This window comes from Hippocampus bargibanti, linkage group LG17, assembly GCF_051943395.1.
Source record: "Hippocampus bargibanti isolate YZ-2025 linkage group LG17, ASM5194339v1, whole genome shotgun sequence".
Lineage (NCBI taxonomy): Eukaryota > Metazoa > Chordata > Actinopteri > Syngnathiformes > Syngnathidae > Hippocampus > Hippocampus bargibanti.
In genome coordinates, this window is record NC_142750.1 from 14,412,908 (window position 1) to 14,430,677 (window position 17,770).

The following is a 17,770-nucleotide window of genomic DNA, read 5'->3' on the forward strand; positions in this document are numbered from 1 at the left end:
CGCATTTTGGAGTGTCCGTGTCAAATCCAATATTTTTCCACAAGTCAGGCACATATTATTCAATGAATAGACTGACGGAGAGTAAATTCTCAATCTCTCTTTTCCTTCCTCCTGACATCGTCATCGATTCATTTCATTTGTACATTTTAAATCCAAATTTAAAATGCAATTGTTAAATGTGCAGTATTATCGTACAATATGTTGAGGCTTCTGTTTTTTTAATGTATCTATTTATTAATGTACATGTATTCATTTACATATTTATTTGGTTATCTCTATTTTATTTTAGTTTATTTTTTTCCTGTCCAGTGAGACCTTGGCTTACGAACTTAATTGGTTCCCAGTGTGTAAGGCGAAAAATGTCTATCCCAAGAAAAAATTCCCATAGGAAACCATTAAAATGAGAATAATCCGTTCCCATCCCGTCTCCATAAAATATAATTTTCAACTAAATAAGCCTTAAAACTACACACAAGATACCTGATTCTATGTATAATAAATGTGCTATTTTATTGTAACGAAAGAAATACACTGCACTGTATAATAGTCACTTTATTTACATGTGTGATGGTCGTTGATGGCTCTTAATTGACACCGGTTGCTTTCTGACTTGTAAGGTCTTACGAAACTGAGGCATCACATGATCATTCATCATGTTGATGATTCTCATAGCCTTTTCTGGATGGAACTGTTCAATAAAAGCCTGCACATCATTCAACTGAGCAAATCAAATCCTGTATGTTGAGGACCTCATTATGGTCAGCAACAAGCTCCTCGATGCCATCTGCATCCACTTTGCGTCCCATGTTCTGTCCAATGGAAACACTGTCGTCCAAAACAACAGAGTCATGAGGATCAAATCCTTCAAAGTCCCTCTCAAGGATGCATGCGGGCCACAAATTCTTCCATGCTGCTTTCAAGGATCAAAGAGTAACATCATGTCAAGCCTTTTTCTATCTAATGATACACATTGAAATGGACTTAGCATATCCGCTAAGCGGCTAAATCAGACAAACGCACACCTCGTTCGTGTTTCTCAATGATCCCCTCCTTCTCCTCGACTGTAATTTTGTTTTGTGTCTTCTTCGGCTGAACACAAACCTGTGGTGTCTTTTTCGGTCCCAAAAAAGCAAAAGTATCTGTAAAAAAAAAAAACTCCTTGGAGGCGATCGACGTGTGTCGCGCTCTCTCTCTCTCTCTCTCTCTGTTTCTCTTTCTCTCTCTCTCTCTCTCTCTCTCTCTCTCTCTCTCTCTCTCTCTCTCTCTCTCTCTCTCTCTCTCTCTCTCTCTCTCTCTCTCTCTCTCTCTCTCTCTCTCTCTCTCTCTCTCTCTCTCTCTCTCTCTCTCTCTCTCTCTCTCTCTGGATCGACGTGTGCATTCAGAGAAAGGGGGTGTGGAAAGGCAGGCGCTGAGGCGCTGTTCGGTCATGTGCTTTGGTGTTCTTCCGCGGAAGATTACTCCGCCAGCCGTGGTGGGGGTGTGTATCGCGAAAAGTAGTGCGTAATCCAAGGTTTAATTTTCATAAATTTAACGTTCGGAAACCGAAAAGTTCGTAAACCAAGGCGTTCGTAAACCCAGGCCCCACTGTATTTGTTTTTATTTCTGTATGTGTTTTTATCTATCTACTATTTATTAGCAGTATTTTCAGGTGGATAAGTATGTATAATAAAAGCCTTTATTTTCTTCAAAAGATGACCCTGCACCCTATACGCTGATGCATCTTATACGTGCAGTAATATTGAGCCACAACAGGTCCCGCAACTCCTGTCAGCAGCCACCGACTCAATTTCTCTCTGTAGAAGAAATAGTGCCTTTATAATGTGTTGTGCCTTATATTTGGAAACTTTGATATATTTAGAAAACCTTTTACATTCATTGAAGGTCCACCTTATACTCCAGTGCGCCTGGTATATGGAAACTTTGAAAATACACCTTTCAATGGGGCTGCGCCTTATACTCCAGTGCGCCACTGGAAAATACTGCGTCTATTTATGTATTTTTTTATTTTTATTTTCTTTCTTTCTTTATTTATTGGTCTTTCAGCGGCACAGAAGCTTTGCCATCTGCTTGGAATGAACGTGATGGAGTTCACAAGAGCCATCCTCACCCCCAGGATAAAAGTGGGACGAGACTATGTACAGAAAGCGCAGACCAAGGAGCAGGCATGTTGCTCGTTAGTAGAAAACGTGTCGTCGCAGGATGAGGAGACGTGTTGCTAGACCTTGATTCGTTCTGGAGATTGTCGCAATCCAGTTGTAAATTTGGTGGCTTTCGCTCATTGCGCAGGCCGACTTTGCTGTGGAAGCTTTGGCCAAAGCCACATACGAGCGCCTGTTTCGCTGGCTGGTCCACCGCATCAACAAGGCCCTTGACAGGACCAAACGTCAGGGGGCGTCTTTCATCGGCATTCTGGATATCGCCGGCTTTGAAATTTTTGAGGTGGAAATCAATCTCCCGCGTGCATGGCCATCTTGCGCTCCCGACATCCCATTTAACTCAGCTCCCCACCCACCCCTTTTCAAGCTGAACTCGTTCGAGCAGCTGTGCATCAACTACACCAACGAGAAGCTGCAGCAGCTCTTCAACCACACCATGTTCATCCTGGAACAAGAAGAGTACCAGAGGGAGGGCATCGAGTGGAGCTTCATCGACTTTGGCCTCGACTTGCAGCCTTGCATCGAACTCATCGAGAGGCCGGTTTGTGCTCCTCGCTCGTTTGCTCCAAAACGTTCCCCCTTGGTCCCATTTGTTTATTTGTTTGTTTTAAACACGCCATGTCACCCCCCGCAGAATAACCCACCCGGTATTCTGGCTTTGCTGGATGAAGAGTGCTGGTTCCCCAAAGCCACAGACAAGACCTTTGTGGACAAAGTGCTCCAGGAGCAAGGCACCCACACTAAATTCCAAAAGCCACGTCAACTCAAGGACAAAGCGGACTTCTGCATCATCCACTACGCGGGCAGGGTAGGTCAGCGCAGTCAAGTTAGACGTGTGGAATGTTATTCTATGAGAGAGGAGATGGGGGAAAGGTATCGTATGACGACGACTTAAAAATAGATGTCACGTTTATCCCTGCCTTTACGTCTGGCTAATGTTTTAAGACTGATGAGTTACATCATTGCCTTTGTACAATAGCCCAGTTGTTGTGCCCCCGCCTCCGTTGTGGAAGGAGTCTCACATCTGGTTCACATTGATACGAGGCAGACGGCGTCGCGCGGTCGTGTTGACACAAATTTGCAGTTTTCACCTTTGCGTGGTGCGCAGTCACGCGTGAAGAAAAAAAAACCTGGCTTACGATCCGCGTTTTCCTCCTGTGGAAGCTTGTCTGTCAGAGCCAATGATTTCGGAGCCTCTCGAGTTTGAATCGGACTCAACTGCCGTGTCCTGCCGTCTTGTTTGCTCATTTGAACAGAGCTCGTCACGCCAAACACAAGATCATCAAATGTTCACCCCCTCGATGCGGCATTTCATTTCAACGCGCTCAAATAAATCCTCCGAGACAGACAAATCCTGAACAGGAAAGTATGTGCAAACGGTGTGAGGTTGCTTTTCCGGGATTCTGATGAATCCCAGATGGCAGAGCAGGCATTCCTCATCTCAGGTTCCTCACCGTGTCGATTACTTGCTCTGCGCGTGCGTGCGTATGTGAGATCCTGCACTTTTTTTTTCTCGCGAATCAGGCATCACGGTGTTATGGGCTGATCCAATTAACATAACACTAACCAACATGGACACGGCGACCCGTCAGTCAAATGAAAAGAGTAGACAGGAACGAATTGAATTTGGTCACCCCCGTTGATGCTTTGTGTGATTTAAACACGAGCACCCCCTGGTTAGTTTAAGTCCTACACATTCTATAGTCAAGTGGAAAAGTTGTGGTCCAAATAACACTGTTGCGTCGTACCCTCAGGTGGACTACAAAGCTGACGAATGGCTGATGAAGAACATGGATCCCCTGAATGACAACGTGGCCACGCTACTCCATCAGTCCACTGACAAATTTGTGGCCGAACTCTGGAAAGATGGTGAGATGTGTTCACTGCGTCGCTTTGGCTTGATTCTTGGAGATGAAATAATCATCCAATGCATCATTAACAACGTCGTCGACATTTGTCGTCACCAGTGGACCGCATCGTCGGCCTGGACCAAGTCGCCGGCATGAACGAGACAGCATTCGGCGCCGCGTACAAAACAAAGAAAGGCATGTTCCGCACTGTGGGTCAGCTGTACAAGGAGCAGCTGTCCAAGCTGATGGCTACTTTGAGGAACACAAACCCCAATTTTGTCCGCTGCATCATTCCCAACCATGAGAAAAGAGTGAGTTACTAAGACCTCCGTCGCCTTGTTCGACTGCACCATTTGCCATTTCCTACAGTAGATACCACAGACAAACAAAGGAGGTTAACATGCATTTAGTATGATATCATGGACTGTAGAAAGAAATAGAAATCTCATGCCAAGTCATGCAGTGTTTCAACTGACGCTGCCAGATCGCTATAAAATTAACAAGATGTGAATTGTGGTCAAAGTTTATTTCCTGTTTGTGCCTCATCCAGGCAGGAAAACTGGATCCTCACCTGGTTCTGGACCAGCTAAGATGTAACGGAGTCCTGGAGGGCATCCGTATCTGCAGACAAGGCTTCCCCAACCGAATTGTCTTCCAAGAGTTCAGACAGAGGTGCTTTACTTTTAGTCTCTCAGCTTCTGTTCCATCGTGGATAACGTAACCTCGTCCATAAAAAGTGACCTTGAAGAAAATTCTTGATAAATTCAGCAGGTTCATACCCAATCGTCAGCGGTTTTGCCCCTCCACTCTACCATTCCCTTCTTTGCTCAGGTATGAGATTCTCACCCCAAACGCCATCCCCAAAGGTTTTATGGATGGCAAGCAGGCGTGCGAAAGAATGGTCAGCAAACAGACACTTCCGACCTTGTGATGAGCTGTCAATCATGGTCTCGGTGTTGTTTCAAATATTTTCTCCACTTTATTAGATTCAATCCCTGGAGCTTGACAACAACCTGTTTCGCATCGGCCAGAGCAAAATTTTCTTCAGGGCGGGCGTGCTGGCCCACTTGGAGGAAGAGAGGGATCTGAAGATCACGGACGTCATTATTTACTTCCAGGCCGCTTGTCGCGGCTACCTTGCGCGCAAGTGAGGGGACGCCGCCCGCATCGCTCAGCTGTCTTTAGTGGACTTTAGTGGCAGCCATGATCCGGCATCCGTTTTGTTTTTAATTCTATTTTTCCCTCTCTTGTCCTACTTCAGAGCCTTTTCCAAGAAGCAGCAACAGCTTAGCGCGCTAAAGGTTCTCCAAAGAAACTGCGCTGCGTACTTGAAGCTGCGTCACTGGCAATGGTGGAGACTCTTCACGAAGGTTTGCTTTTTCTGGACACATCCCCGCCCGCTACTGCCAATGAGAACCAAGAACAAATTCTCGAGCAAGTGACAACTCCTTCCTTCACTCCGAATACAGGTGAAGCCCTTGCTGCAGGTGACCAGACAGGAAGAGGAGATGCAGGCGAAAGATGAGGAGCTGGTCAAAGTGAAGGAGAAACATACAAAGGTCGAAGGACAGCTGGTAGAGATGGAACAAAAACACCAACAGGTCAGATATGTTTGCTTAGATCACGCTTAAAAATATACGGTGATATCTCGGCTTACGAACGCTTTAGCTAGCGAACTTTTCGCCTTACGAACATTAAATTCACGAGAATATAATCTTGGCATACAAACTAATTTTCGGGAAACATGTGGAGCACCACAATGGCTGGCGGACTAGTTTTCGGCGGAAGAACACCAAACCACACGGCCAAACAGCGCCACCCCGGCTGCCGGACTACTTTTCCACACACTCTTTCTCTGAGTGCATACGCGGCATATGTGCTCTGTTATCAAGGATACATTTGCTATGATGGGATCGAAAAAGACCTCACCACAGGCTTGTGTTGAGCCGAAGAGGACACAAAAGAAAATGACGGTCGAGCAGAAAAAGGGAATCATCGAGAAACATGAACAAGGTGTGCGTCTGTGTGACTTTGCATCCCAGTGACAGTGACAATCTGACAGAACCTTTTGTATTTGCAATAATAATAATAATCTTCTTTTCCTTTCGGCTTTTCCCCTCAGGGGTCGCCACAGCGAATCAATGTCCTCCATCTATCCCAGTTTTGTGCATCCTCTTGTCGTACACCAGCTACCTTCATGTCCTCTTTGACCACATCCATAAACCTCCTCTTCGGTCGTCCTCTCGGTCTCCTGCCTGGCAGTTCAAGGCTCAGCATCCTTCTCCCGATATAGTCACTCTCTCTCCTCTGGACATGTCCAAACCATCTCAGTCTGACTTTCTCTCCAAAGCCTCTAATATGAGTTGTCCCACTAATGTACTCATTCCTGATCCTATCCAACCTGGTCACTACCAAAGAAAACCTCAACATCTTCAGCTCTGCTACCTCCAGGTCTGCTTCCTGTCTTTTCTTTAGTGACACTGTCTCCAGTCCAAACATCACGGCTGGTCTGACCACGGTTTTATACACTTTTCCTTTCATCCTAGCTGAAAACCTTCTATCACACAACTGACATTTTTCTCCAGCCGCTCCAGCCTGCCTGGACACGCTTCTTCACCTCTTTTCCACACTCTCCATTGCTCTGGACAGTTGACCCCAAGTACTTAAAATCCTCCACCTTCTTTATCTCTTCCCCCTGTAGCATCACTCTTGCACTTGGATCCCTCTCATTCACACACATGTATTCCGTCTTGCTGCGACTGATCTTCATTCCTCTCCTTTCCAGGGAATATCTCCACATCTCTAGTTTCTCCGCCACCTGTTCCCTGTTCTCGCTACAGATCACAATGTCATCTGCAAACATCACGGTCCAAGGAGATTCTTGTCTAACATCGTCTGTCAGCCTGTCCATCACCATAGCAAACAAGAAGGGGCTCAGAGCTGACCCCTGGTGGAGTCCCACCTCCACCTTGAATTCCTCAGTCACACCGACAGCGCACCTCACAACTGTCTTACAGTCATGATACATGTCTTGCGCCGCTCTGACATACTTTTCCGTCACTCCAGACTTCCTCATGCAATGCCACAGCTCTTCTCTGGGCACCCTGTCATACGCTTTCTCCAGATCTACAAAGACACAATGCAATTCCTTCTGACCTTCTCTGTACTTCTCTATCAGCATTCTTAAAGCAAACACTGCATCTGTCGTACTCTTATAGGATTCATAGGTTTGATTCGCATATTTGTTTTGGCAAAATATTTTACGTCGGATGCCCTTCCTGACACAACCCTCTGTATTTATCCGGGCTTGGGACGAGCTCAATAAAACACTGGCTTGTGCCCCCTTGTGGCTACATTCAATAATAATAATAATACATTACATTTTACGCGCCTTTCAAAGCTCTCAAGGACACTTGCTCTGCTTTGATCCACATAGTGCCCCTCTGTCATGCGGTGTTCCGCAGGGCTCAATTTTGGGACCGATGCTGTTCTCACTATACCTGCTCCCACCGGGTTCCTCCCTTACGAAACATGATATTTTCTTCCACTGTTATTGGATATTGGATATTGGATATGCCTTTATTAGTCTCACAGTGGAGAAATTATGAGTTATGTTAGTTAGTTAGTTTGAGTTATGTAGAGGACTATCAAATCTATGTGCCCCTGAGCAAAAAAGACACTTTTTCGTTAGGGCCACTTTTTTTATCCTGCCTGGAAGATTCAAAACCTGGATGGCACAAAACTTCTTGAACTTCCATGAAAAGAAGACAGAAGTTATATTGTTTGGTCCCAATGGCTGATGCTGTAGACTTGGTCGCCCTGGCTCCTTATCTGAAGTCAACAGTCTCAAACTTGGGTCTTAACCTGGACAGTGACTTTCAACTTGACCGATAAATTGCTGCTGTTGTTAAATCCAGCTTCTTTCATCTTAGGCAACTGGCTAAAATAAAACCTCTCCTTTCTCGTGAGCACCCTAAAGCAGTAATTCATGCCTTTGTCACACCTCAGCTCCATTACTGTAATGCGCTTGACTTTGAGTCAGCCAATCCTCCATGAAGCGTCTCCAGCTGGTCCGGAATGCTGCTGCTCGCCTCTTGACTGGTAGTTGTAGGAAGGGGCACATCCCTCCACTGGCTCCCAATATATTTTAGAGTTCTTTTCGAGATCTTATTGTTTGTCTTCAAATCTTTAAATGGCCTCCCTCCTCCTTACCTCTCCGTGCTCATCCACCCTTATACACCTTCCCGGCTCTCAGGTCTGCTGACCAGACATTATTAGATGTGCCAAAAACTAAACGGAGGCTCAGGGGGGATCTAGCCTTTTCCGTTGCTGGTCCCACTCTCTGGAATGACTCTGAGTCCCCTCCCTGGCCATCTTTAAAATCCGCCTCAAAACGGACTTGTCCTCTTTGGCATTTGACTCAGCATGATTCAGACTTGATCTAGGTTTTACTTTCTGGTGCTTGGTTTTACTTTATGTTGCTTCCCACTATCTTTGTGACGCTTTATTTCCTGTATATGATAGTTGTCCGCTTTAAGCACTTTGTTGCAGCTTCAACTGTTGTTGAAGCGCTATATAAATCAATATGTATTGTACTGTAGTTAATGGAGGAGAAAAACATCCTGGCGGAGCAGCTGCAGGCGGAAACGGAGCTGTTTGCGGAGGCCGAGGAGATGAGAGCTCGCCTGGCTACCAAGAAGCAAGAGCTGGAGGAGATACTTCATGACCTCGAGTCCAGACTGGAGGAAGAAGAGGAGAGATCTCAGGGCATGGTCAATGACAAGAAGAAGATGCAATCCCACATCCAGGTAAGCCCTTAAGAGATTCAAATGAGGAAAAAAAATATGCCGCAAGTTGGAATCCAACCCTGCACACTGTGTGGTGGAGGTGCGAAACACTTTCCACCATTCCACCGTTATTAAAAGATTTCACAAAGCTTGACAAATGTTTTAGATGTCTGCCGCCACTGTGTGACCTTTCTGCATTTGTCTTTGAATGTTTTTCCATCTCCACTTGTGCGTTTGTGTTGGTAGGACCTGGAGGAACAACTAGATGAGGAGGAGGCTGCTCGGCAGAAGCTGCAGCTTGAGAAGGTGACAACCGAGGCCAAAATGAAGAAATATGAAGAGGATATTTTGCTGCTGGAGGACCAAAACACTAAGTTTGTCAAGGTGAGATGCTCAAAGGTTGCTTTACCTTGTGCCAAATGAAAGGTCACATATCCAAGACCAAAACAAAGCCAACCTAAGAGTTTATACATGGGTCCTTTTTAGGAGAAAAAGTCACTGGAGGATCGTATCAATGAGATGACCGTTTTCCTTGCCGAGGAGGAAGAGAAGGCGAAGAACCTGGGAAAGGTCAAGAACAAGCAGGAGATTATGATGGGGGACTTGGAGGGTAAAGGAGATGCGCATTTCTCATGCAAAAAAAGACCACGACAACCTCTTGGGTCATCTCATGTTGTCCAATTTTTTTTTTTCAATTCAGAGAGGCTTAAAAAGGAAGAAAAGACCCGCCAGGAGCTGGAGAAGGCCAAGAGGAAGCTCGATGGGGAAACCTCAGACTATCAGGACCAGATCACGGAGCTCCATGCCCAGATCGAGGAGTTCAAAACTCAAATTGCCAAGAAGGAGGACGAGCAGCAGTTACTTCAAACAAGGTGAGGGGGATGAGTCATGGTGGACTTTTGCCAACGCTGTATGCTTCAGTCTGGGCATGATAAGCCTTTAAACGCCACGGAGTGCTTCTAGCATGATGAACGTGACTTCATCATTGTTGCCGTCACCCCACAACTGCCCTTTATTTGTGCTGCGTATCATTGGACTGACGGCATCTGTAATTATACACATCGAGTCTCATCACCTGGGTCTCATTCAACCAAGTATTTTTTTGTTATTCTTACTGTTCCGGAATGTGCCATTGTGTGATTGCTGTACTCTATGGATCTCGTACGTATTCCACGGATGTGGCGATGCAATTACAGACTTCTTTTCCTTTCGGCTTTTCCCTTCAACACAGCGAATCAGTGTCTTCCGTTTTCAGAGGTTTGATTCGGCCAAGCTTTTACGTCGGATGCCCTTCCTGACACAACCCACTGTAGGGACCGGCACAAGAAGACACTGGCTTATGTCCCCTTGTGGCTACAGAACTAGCAACTCTATGAACTTAATAAAGATTAAGATGCTCAGTAAATGGCTGCCAAACACAAAATGGTCATCGGCACAGCAGCGTTGAAACAAAGCAAACTCCCCATTTGATGACAATGCTCTGATCTTACCGTGAAATGGGCCTCTCTTTCCCTACATTTCATCACAAACAGAACTTCAAAGTCCTTTGAGATGCTTTACATGTGCATGATATGCTGTATAATCATCACGGTGGCGAAGCAATTGCAGAAAGAACCAGAAAATGCTTCTAACAAAAGACCAAGCAGGAGGTGAGGGGGTAAATGTGTTCCGTAAGATACAAAGCCAACTGCGCCGTTTTGACGATAAAGTCAATGTGACTCATTCATTCACCACCAATGACGACTGAAGTGGGGGTTAAGCGTCAGTCAGAAGTCAGAAGGGATTTGAGGCAAACGTCTCATCCGAAAAGAATGCAAATGTCGTCCATGTATAACTGTAAATGCGTCTCTGCTGCCACCTGGCGGCGAAGCTTCAGACCAAACTTGAAAAATGTCACTTTACCATGCCGCTCTTCGGCCACGCAAAAAAAAGTCGCTAGGTGACGACATTCACTCGATGTCCTTTCTTCTTAGCCATGCCACGCGCTGACGGCAAAACTTAGTAGCTCCACGAATTTCACAAAATCAGAATTCTGAGAATAAAGTCAGAATCTTGCCAACCATCTCTTTTTCAGTGGCCCTAATCCTCTTCCGTTGTTGTGTCCTCATTCTATTTGATTATCATAGTCAGCAGAACATCTACCTGATGGGTATTTGGTTACGTTTGCATTTTCATCCCAGACGAGATAAACATATAGGTCACCGACAACCTGCTTGATGTTTGGCAGGGGCGAAGATGAGGTCAACCAGAAAAACAATGCTCTGAAACAAGTGCGAGAGCTTCAAGCGCAGCTCTGTGAGCTGCAGGAGGACATGGAGTTGGAGAAACAAGCTAGGAACAAGGCGGAGAAGCTTAAGAGAGATTTGAGTGAAGAACTGGAGGCTTTAAAGACAGAACTGGAGGACACCCTTGATACAACCGCTGCCCAACAGGAGCTCAGGTAAACATTTTTGGAGTCACCCCACCCTATCAGGACTCGAGAAGGTTGAGATGTTTTTGTACTTTTTTTAGGACCAAGAGAGAGCAAGAAGTTGCGGAGCTGAAGAAGGCCATTGAAGATGAGATGAAAAACCACGAGGCTCAGATACAGGATATGCGACAGAGGCATGCCGCTGCTTTAGAAGAGATCTCTGAGCAGCTTGAGCAGGCCAAGAGGGTGAGGTGCCTTCCTCGAACACAGCCAGTCCCACGTGGGGGAGGGGGGCACTGCGGAGCTCTGAATATTAACGTGGCCGACAACCTTTGTCCAGTTCAAAGCTAATCTGGAAAAGACCAAGCAGACCCAGGAGAGCGCCAACAAGGAAATGGCCTGTGAGGTCAAAAGTCTTCAGCAGGCAAAGACAGAGTCCGAACACAAGAGGAAGAAACTGGAGGCTCAGCTGCAGGAGGTCACAGCCAGAAACACCGAAGGCGAACGGACCAAAGGCGAGCTGGCTGAGCGTGCGCACAAACTGCAGGTGCGCCTTTGCAAAAGTTACAGACGGAAACATCATACGTTCCAAATTCTGCTCGGCGTAGTCAACAACACCATTTCTCCACGTAGGCTGAGCTGGACAATGTATCCACCGTGCTGGAAGATACAGAGAGAAAAGGCATCAAGTTGAGCAAAGATGTTGCAGGACTGGAGAGTCAGCTCCAAGACGCTCAGGTTCTCTACACGCTTTTTGGCCAAAAAGCAATGAAGGTTTTTGTCGTTCGATTAGCTTGAAAACAGATGCCGTTTTCACACAGGAGCTCCTCCAAGAGGAGACCCGTCAAAAACTGAACCTGAGCAGCCGCATGCGTCAATTAGAAGAGGAGAAGAATGCCCTGCAGGAGCAGCAAGAGGAAGATGAGGTGGCTCGCAAAAATGTAGAGAAGCAGTTGCTGACCTTACAGGCTCAGGTCGGTCGGATCTTCTGCGGCACGGCGGGGTGTCTTTTGCTTTTGATCCTTAATTTGAGTTCTGCTTCCTCGTTCTCTTCGCAGCTATCCGAGAGCAAGAAGAAGCTTGAGGACGATGTGGGAACAATCGACGGCCTGGAGGAGGCAAAGAAGAAGCTTCAGAAAGACTTGGAGATGTCAGGCCAGCGTCTGGAGGAGAAGACCGTCGCTTTTGAGAAGATGGAGAAGACAAAGACTCGTCTGCAGCAGGAGCTGGACGATCTGACCGTTGACTTGGATCATCAGCGGCAGAGCGTGTCCAACCTTGAGAAGAAACAAAAGAAGTTTGACCAGGTAAGAGGCGAACTTTGGGATATCGTTTCTGTTTCTGTTTTGGACACAATGTCTTCGTCTCCGTAGTTACTGGCTGAGGAGAAGAGCATTTCAGCCCGATACGCTGAAGAGCGTGACCGGGCGGAAGCTGAGGCCAGGGACAAAGAGACCAAAGCTCTGTCCATGACCAGAGCGCTGGATGAAGCTCTGGAGGCCAAAGAGGAGCTGGAGAGGGTCAACAAGCAGCTTCGCGCCGAGATGGAAGACCTGATGAACTCAAAGGATGACGTGGGCAAGAACGTGAGCCCGATCCCGCCGGTCAATCCTCTTTGCCGAATGAACAGAAAGCATCATGATGTTTTCTGCTCCCCTCTTGGCTGAAGGTCCACGAGCTGGAGAAATCCAAGCGCACCCTGGAACAGCAGGTGGAGGAGATGAGGACTCAACTCGAGGAATTGGAGGACGAGCTGCAGGCCACCGAGGACGCCAAGCTGCGCCTGGAGGTCAACATGCAGGCCATGAAGGCTCAGTACGAGCGGGACCTTCAGGGCCGCGACGACCAAAACGACGAGAAGAAGAGGGCCCTCACGAAGCAGGTGCGGCTTCCGGTTTGGCTCTGACACTCCGGCATTCCTGCCGACTGAATGGCCTCGGCTTCTCCTTCCAGGTCCGAGAGATGGAAGCCGAGCTGGAGGATGAGAGGAAGCAGAAAGCTTTGGCCGTTGCCGCTAAAAAGAAACTGGAGATGGATTTGAAGGATGTGGAGGGTCAGATCGAAGCGGCCAGCAAAGCTCGAGACGAAGCCTTCAAACAACTGCGCAAGTTGCAGGTGCGCATTTGGATCGCGTCCACGTCGTCCATTTGTCCTCTAATTCGCTTCGTATCGCAACGCCGCCATTTTCTCGTCAGGCCCAAATGAAGGACTACCAGAGGGAACTGGAAGATGCCAGAGCTTCCAGAGATGACATTTTTGCACTGTCAAAGGAAAATGAGAAGAAACTGAAGAGCCTGGAGGCTGAGATTGTGCAGTTGCACGAGGTAACCACCCCACCCCCCGTCTCCCCATGAACTTGAAAAGAGCCAACTTGATCATTTTTGTTTCTTTGTAGGACCTGGCGGCGTCTGAGAGAGGACGACGCCACGCTGAGCAGGAAAGAGATGAGTTGCAAGATGAAATCTCCAACAGCACATCCGGAAAGTACGTTCCTCTCCTCCTCTACGTACCTCTTACCGCGTCTTGTTCTACGCTAGGAGTGCCCAACCAGTCAATCGGGGGTCCGCCGGTATCCCGCAGCCTCCTTCTGTAGCACTCTGGAAGGACCATTTCTCCAATTGTCTTCTTGTAGTTCTTCTGGATGTAGCACCCCCACAACCCCCAACTGTAACTTTCCTCCTCAGCCTCTCTCTCTGTCTGCTTGCCTCCAAGGACCGCCCTGATGGATGAGAAGAGGAGGCTGGAGGCTCGTATTGCCCAGCTGGAGGAAGAGCTAGAAGAGGAGCAGGGAAATATGGAACTTCTTAATGACCGCTTCAGAAAAACCGGCATGCAGGTGCGGGCATTCGCCTTGGAATTTCGCAAGATTAGAGAATTGCACAAATTCCCTCGGCGGCATCTCCTTCTCTTTTGTCTTATCCCCCCCCCCCCCGTAGGTGGACACGCTGACCACAGAGTTGAGTGCGGAACGAAGCGCGTCGCAAAAGAGTGAAAACGCCCGGCAGCAGTTGGAACGTCAAAACAAAGAGCTGCGGGCCAAGCTGGGCGAACTGGAAGGTTCGGTGAAGAGTCGCTTCAAGGCTTCCATCGCGGCTTTGGAGGCCAAGATTGCGCAACTGGAGGAACAGCTTGAGCAGGAAGCCAAGTGAGACTCTCCTGAATGAAATTTGCCACGGCGGTGGAAGGTGTCAAACCCGAAACCTTGACCCATTTGCCTTGTCTGCAGGGAGCGAGGAGCAGCTAACAAGTTAGTGAGGAGGACCGAGAAGAAGCTGAAAGAAATTTGCCTGCAGGTGGAGGACGAGCGCCGCCACGCAGATCAGTTTAAAGAACAAGTACGTTTCCGAACATGCTCGCCCAAAAAAGTGATTAAAAATGCGCGTTTTGTTTTTGTTTTTGCACATCTTCCTGATTTGTGTTTGTGTTTTTGCGCGTGCTCAAGGTGGAAAAGGCAAACTCTCGTATGAAGCAGCTCAAACGACAGCTGGAGGAAGCGGAAGAGGAGGCCACGAGGGCCAATGCGTCACGAAGGAAGATGCAGAGGGAGCTGGATGATGCCACCGAGGCCAGCGAGGGTCTCAGCCGCGAAGTCCACACGCTGAAGAACCGACTCAGGTACTCCTCGCTTACTTACACAAGGTTTTAGCAAGCAAACGTGGATTGGATTGCACTCTATTAGCCTTAATTTGTCTCGCAGTGGAGAAATGTACATTTCACAGCAGCAAAGTCATGAAAGAGGAAAGGAGAGGAAGAAGTAGAAAAACAAAATAAAGGACCTGCTGTAAAGGCAGCCACAGTCGGTCATTCAATCTTAAGCACTTTCTGCACCCTCTTTGTTGCATGAAGCAGTTCTAGATGTAAAAGGAGAGGATCAAAGCATCCTTTTCACCAGTGGATCATCGACATCATGGTGAAATGTGCACGACTGCTACAAGCTAAATGTTGAAAGCAAACATGAAGCTGTAGCATCCATTGATGAAAAATATTGTCTCGCATCTCCTGTCCCCACATAAATCCGCTACAATTCCAAGCCGCGACGGTTCCACATACGCATCGGCGCTCTGCGCTGGTACTCCATTCTTCTTATCGCGGGTTCCTCAAGCCATGCACCCAATCTAACAGCGCCAACCTTTCCGATGAACAAAATGGGTCTGTGAAAATGCTGCCCATAACAGGCGCAAAACAGCACAGTTGTCCTGAGCTGTCCAGCGATGACAGTCAAAATGGCACCAACATTGCTCCAAAATCAAAAACAGTGCTGGCACATCTGTGCAGTCCAAAAAGGCAGAGTATCCTCCTTGACGAATGTCATGGCCAAATGCTGAAAAGCAATCCGACTGAAAGTGACAAAATAAAACACAAAAACAACAAGAAATAAAAAGCAAGGCTCGTGAGAGCACTTTCTGACGGCTGCCTACTCGGGCGCCATCTTGGACTTCAACTGTGTGTGAACATCTACCGTATTTCCCCAACACGTGCAAAAATGTTTGACGCCGCCACGAGTGTCAACACGAGTTGTAGGTAGGTTGCATTTACATGAAACGTTGTTCCTGCTGTAGGCGCGGAGCCCCCATCAGTTTTTCTTCCAGTCGCTCGGGCAGACGTCAATTGCCGCTTGAGGGCTCGTCTCTGGACCTCCTTTCTGATGATGAGCTGGAGAACAAGGTCACGGACACCAACTCTAACGAGACGCCCAGCCCACAGCAGGAGTAAAGACGGCCACACGCCTTCATCTGAAAGCTTCAAGGAGGAAATCTGTCGGCTTCTTGCGTGGAAAAAGGCCTTTTTCCTTTAAAGACACCAGCGGTTGGAAATCCCGACATCCTCTTTCTTTGCCTTTTTGCTCCTGCCGAAACGTCATTCATCTCATCCCTCAATCCCAGTAGCTGCATTTTGAAATACATGCATAAATTATTGTGGATTAAGGGATCGTTATCCAACCCTGCGCGAGAATGCTTTGCTTGTGTCTAAAAGTAGAGATTGAACGCGGTCCGTGTACTTTGTGATTTGCAATTAGCTGGCGCTCAACTTTTGTGCCTTGTTCCACTCCTTTCGAATGCATTTATGCCAGGTTCATGCATCGTTTTGTGAAGATGTATTTTAATAAAACATTCGTATAATGATAATTTAGAGAGATATTGGTCTTATTTTGTTTCTACCGCCCCCACGAGTAACTGAAATAATAATAATATATTTCATTTATAAGTCCCTTTCAAAACTCTCAAGGTCACTTTACAGTCAAAGTTTTTCTTTGGATGAGCAGCGGCAGGCACCTGCGCCAGCGTTCACTCAACCCGGAAGTAACTCAAACAGATGGAAAGGGAGCTAATTGGCTAATATAGCTAGCTAGCTAGTTAGCTATTAAGCTAATTTGACCCATTCAAACACACCCGATACATCCAAAAAAATATCAAACAAAATAATCAACATAATGACCAGATGAACAGGATGTGAGTAGGCTTGACCAGACAATGTAAATGGTACTCACATTTTGAAATGACTCAAGTAGTTCTGCTCACTGCTTTTTTTTTTCGTGTGACGGGCACCTAAAGAGTTTGATGGTTCTCTTTATTTGTAAGTAGGTTCGTTGTCAGATCTCCCAGGCAGGTGACGCGCAGAGCTTGATCGTGGCGTGGAGTTGAGCAAGTCGTGCCGTGATGTCCGTCCGACGCCCGGCGCGAGCCGGGCGCCTGAGCGGGTCCGTGCAAGTCTCTTTGGGTCTGTGAGTCCGAGATGATTCTGCCCCGTGGTTCGCCCAATCTCTCTGTCCCGCGACAGCTCCTTTTATACAATTTGCAAGCGTGTGCTATGCGTCAGGGTGATACGCACAACAAGGAGATCAAGGAATTGAAAGACATGAAAGTGTTGAAAGACGCACTTCAAAATCATACACTCGTGTGACGCAACAGGGCTCCCCTCCTGGATCCGAAGTCGGTGAAAACGATGAAGGAAAAAGAAATAAAAACAAAAGTAATTCTGCGACATGGTGAGGCCAGGCAAGATGACGGTCACCGGGCGTGGCAGGCGTCGGTTGGGAGGTTGCCGAGGAGGTTTCGTGGTGTCTGAAGTCGTTGTACGGGAGCACGGCAAAGAGTGCTCTACGACTGCCAGTTTGAGTCGATCGATGGAAACTTTCCTCGCGGCCGTCGAGTCGATGCCGGAAGGTCTTCTCACCGTGAGTTGTCGGAGAATCGATGAGGGATTGTGAGGACGAAGGTGCGTAGGGTTGGCCATGCTGCCGGGCACGGACAGGCCGGTCATCGGCGACGGTGGCGATGATCGCGTTGCCATGGCGCTCTGCAGGACGCTGAGGAAGAACGCTGATGTCGGCGGCCGTGTCGGCCATGAAGCGTCTTCCCGAAGTCCGATCGTGGACATAAGCGATGTCCGACGATGTCCGATCGTGGACATACAGTAAAGTCTCGTTATATCGATATCGGTTATAACGATAGTACCGCTTATTACGATATTATTTTCATTTCCCTTGCACATTTCTAGTCTTTTTATGTATAATTAGTACCGTTTAGTACGATACCCGGTTGTTACGATAATCCGGTTATTACGGTG

The 17,770-nt window shown here is 47.4% G+C and overlaps 1 protein-coding gene across 2 annotated transcripts in view; it reads left to right on the forward strand.

Annotated features, from left to right (window-relative positions):
• LOC148885923 (myosin-10) overlaps positions 1–16,339 on the forward strand; it is a 46,266-nt gene extending 29,927 nt beyond the window's left edge. For both annotated transcript variants that reach the window (XM_089019534.1, XM_089019533.1), the window contains 31 exons: positions 2,044–2,162; positions 2,287–2,439; positions 2,524–2,697; positions 2,791–2,964; positions 3,911–4,025; positions 4,124–4,317; positions 4,557–4,678; positions 4,838–4,907; positions 4,993–5,153; positions 5,268–5,376; positions 5,476–5,607; positions 8,608–8,814; positions 9,040–9,177; positions 9,280–9,403; positions 9,494–9,665; positions 11,021–11,233; positions 11,305–11,449; positions 11,544–11,750; positions 11,837–11,941; positions 12,025–12,177; positions 12,262–12,510; positions 12,577–12,789; positions 12,873–13,085; positions 13,157–13,318; positions 13,399–13,527; positions 13,599–13,687; positions 13,916–14,039; positions 14,140–14,348; positions 14,430–14,538; positions 14,646–14,818; positions 15,763–16,339. In XM_089019534.1, coding sequence (XP_088875660.1) covers positions 2,044–2,162; positions 2,287–2,439; positions 2,524–2,697; positions 2,791–2,964; positions 3,911–4,025; positions 4,124–4,317; positions 4,557–4,678; positions 4,838–4,907; positions 4,993–5,153; positions 5,268–5,376; positions 5,476–5,607; positions 8,608–8,814; positions 9,040–9,177; positions 9,280–9,403; positions 9,494–9,665; positions 11,021–11,233; positions 11,305–11,449; positions 11,544–11,750; positions 11,837–11,941; positions 12,025–12,177; positions 12,262–12,510; positions 12,577–12,789; positions 12,873–13,085; positions 13,157–13,318; positions 13,399–13,527; positions 13,599–13,687; positions 13,916–14,039; positions 14,140–14,348; positions 14,430–14,538; positions 14,646–14,818; positions 15,763–15,916 — 4,811 coding nt within the window. In that variant the 3' untranslated portion in view covers positions 15,917–16,339. The remainder of the gene's footprint in view (positions 1–2,043; positions 2,163–2,286; positions 2,440–2,523; positions 2,698–2,790; positions 2,965–3,910; positions 4,026–4,123; positions 4,318–4,556; positions 4,679–4,837; positions 4,908–4,992; positions 5,154–5,267; positions 5,377–5,475; positions 5,608–8,607; positions 8,815–9,039; positions 9,178–9,279; positions 9,404–9,493; positions 9,666–11,020; positions 11,234–11,304; positions 11,450–11,543; positions 11,751–11,836; positions 11,942–12,024; positions 12,178–12,261; positions 12,511–12,576; positions 12,790–12,872; positions 13,086–13,156; positions 13,319–13,398; positions 13,528–13,598; positions 13,688–13,915; positions 14,040–14,139; positions 14,349–14,429; positions 14,539–14,645; positions 14,819–15,762) is intronic.
• Positions 16,340–17,770: the final 1,431 nt, after the last annotated feature.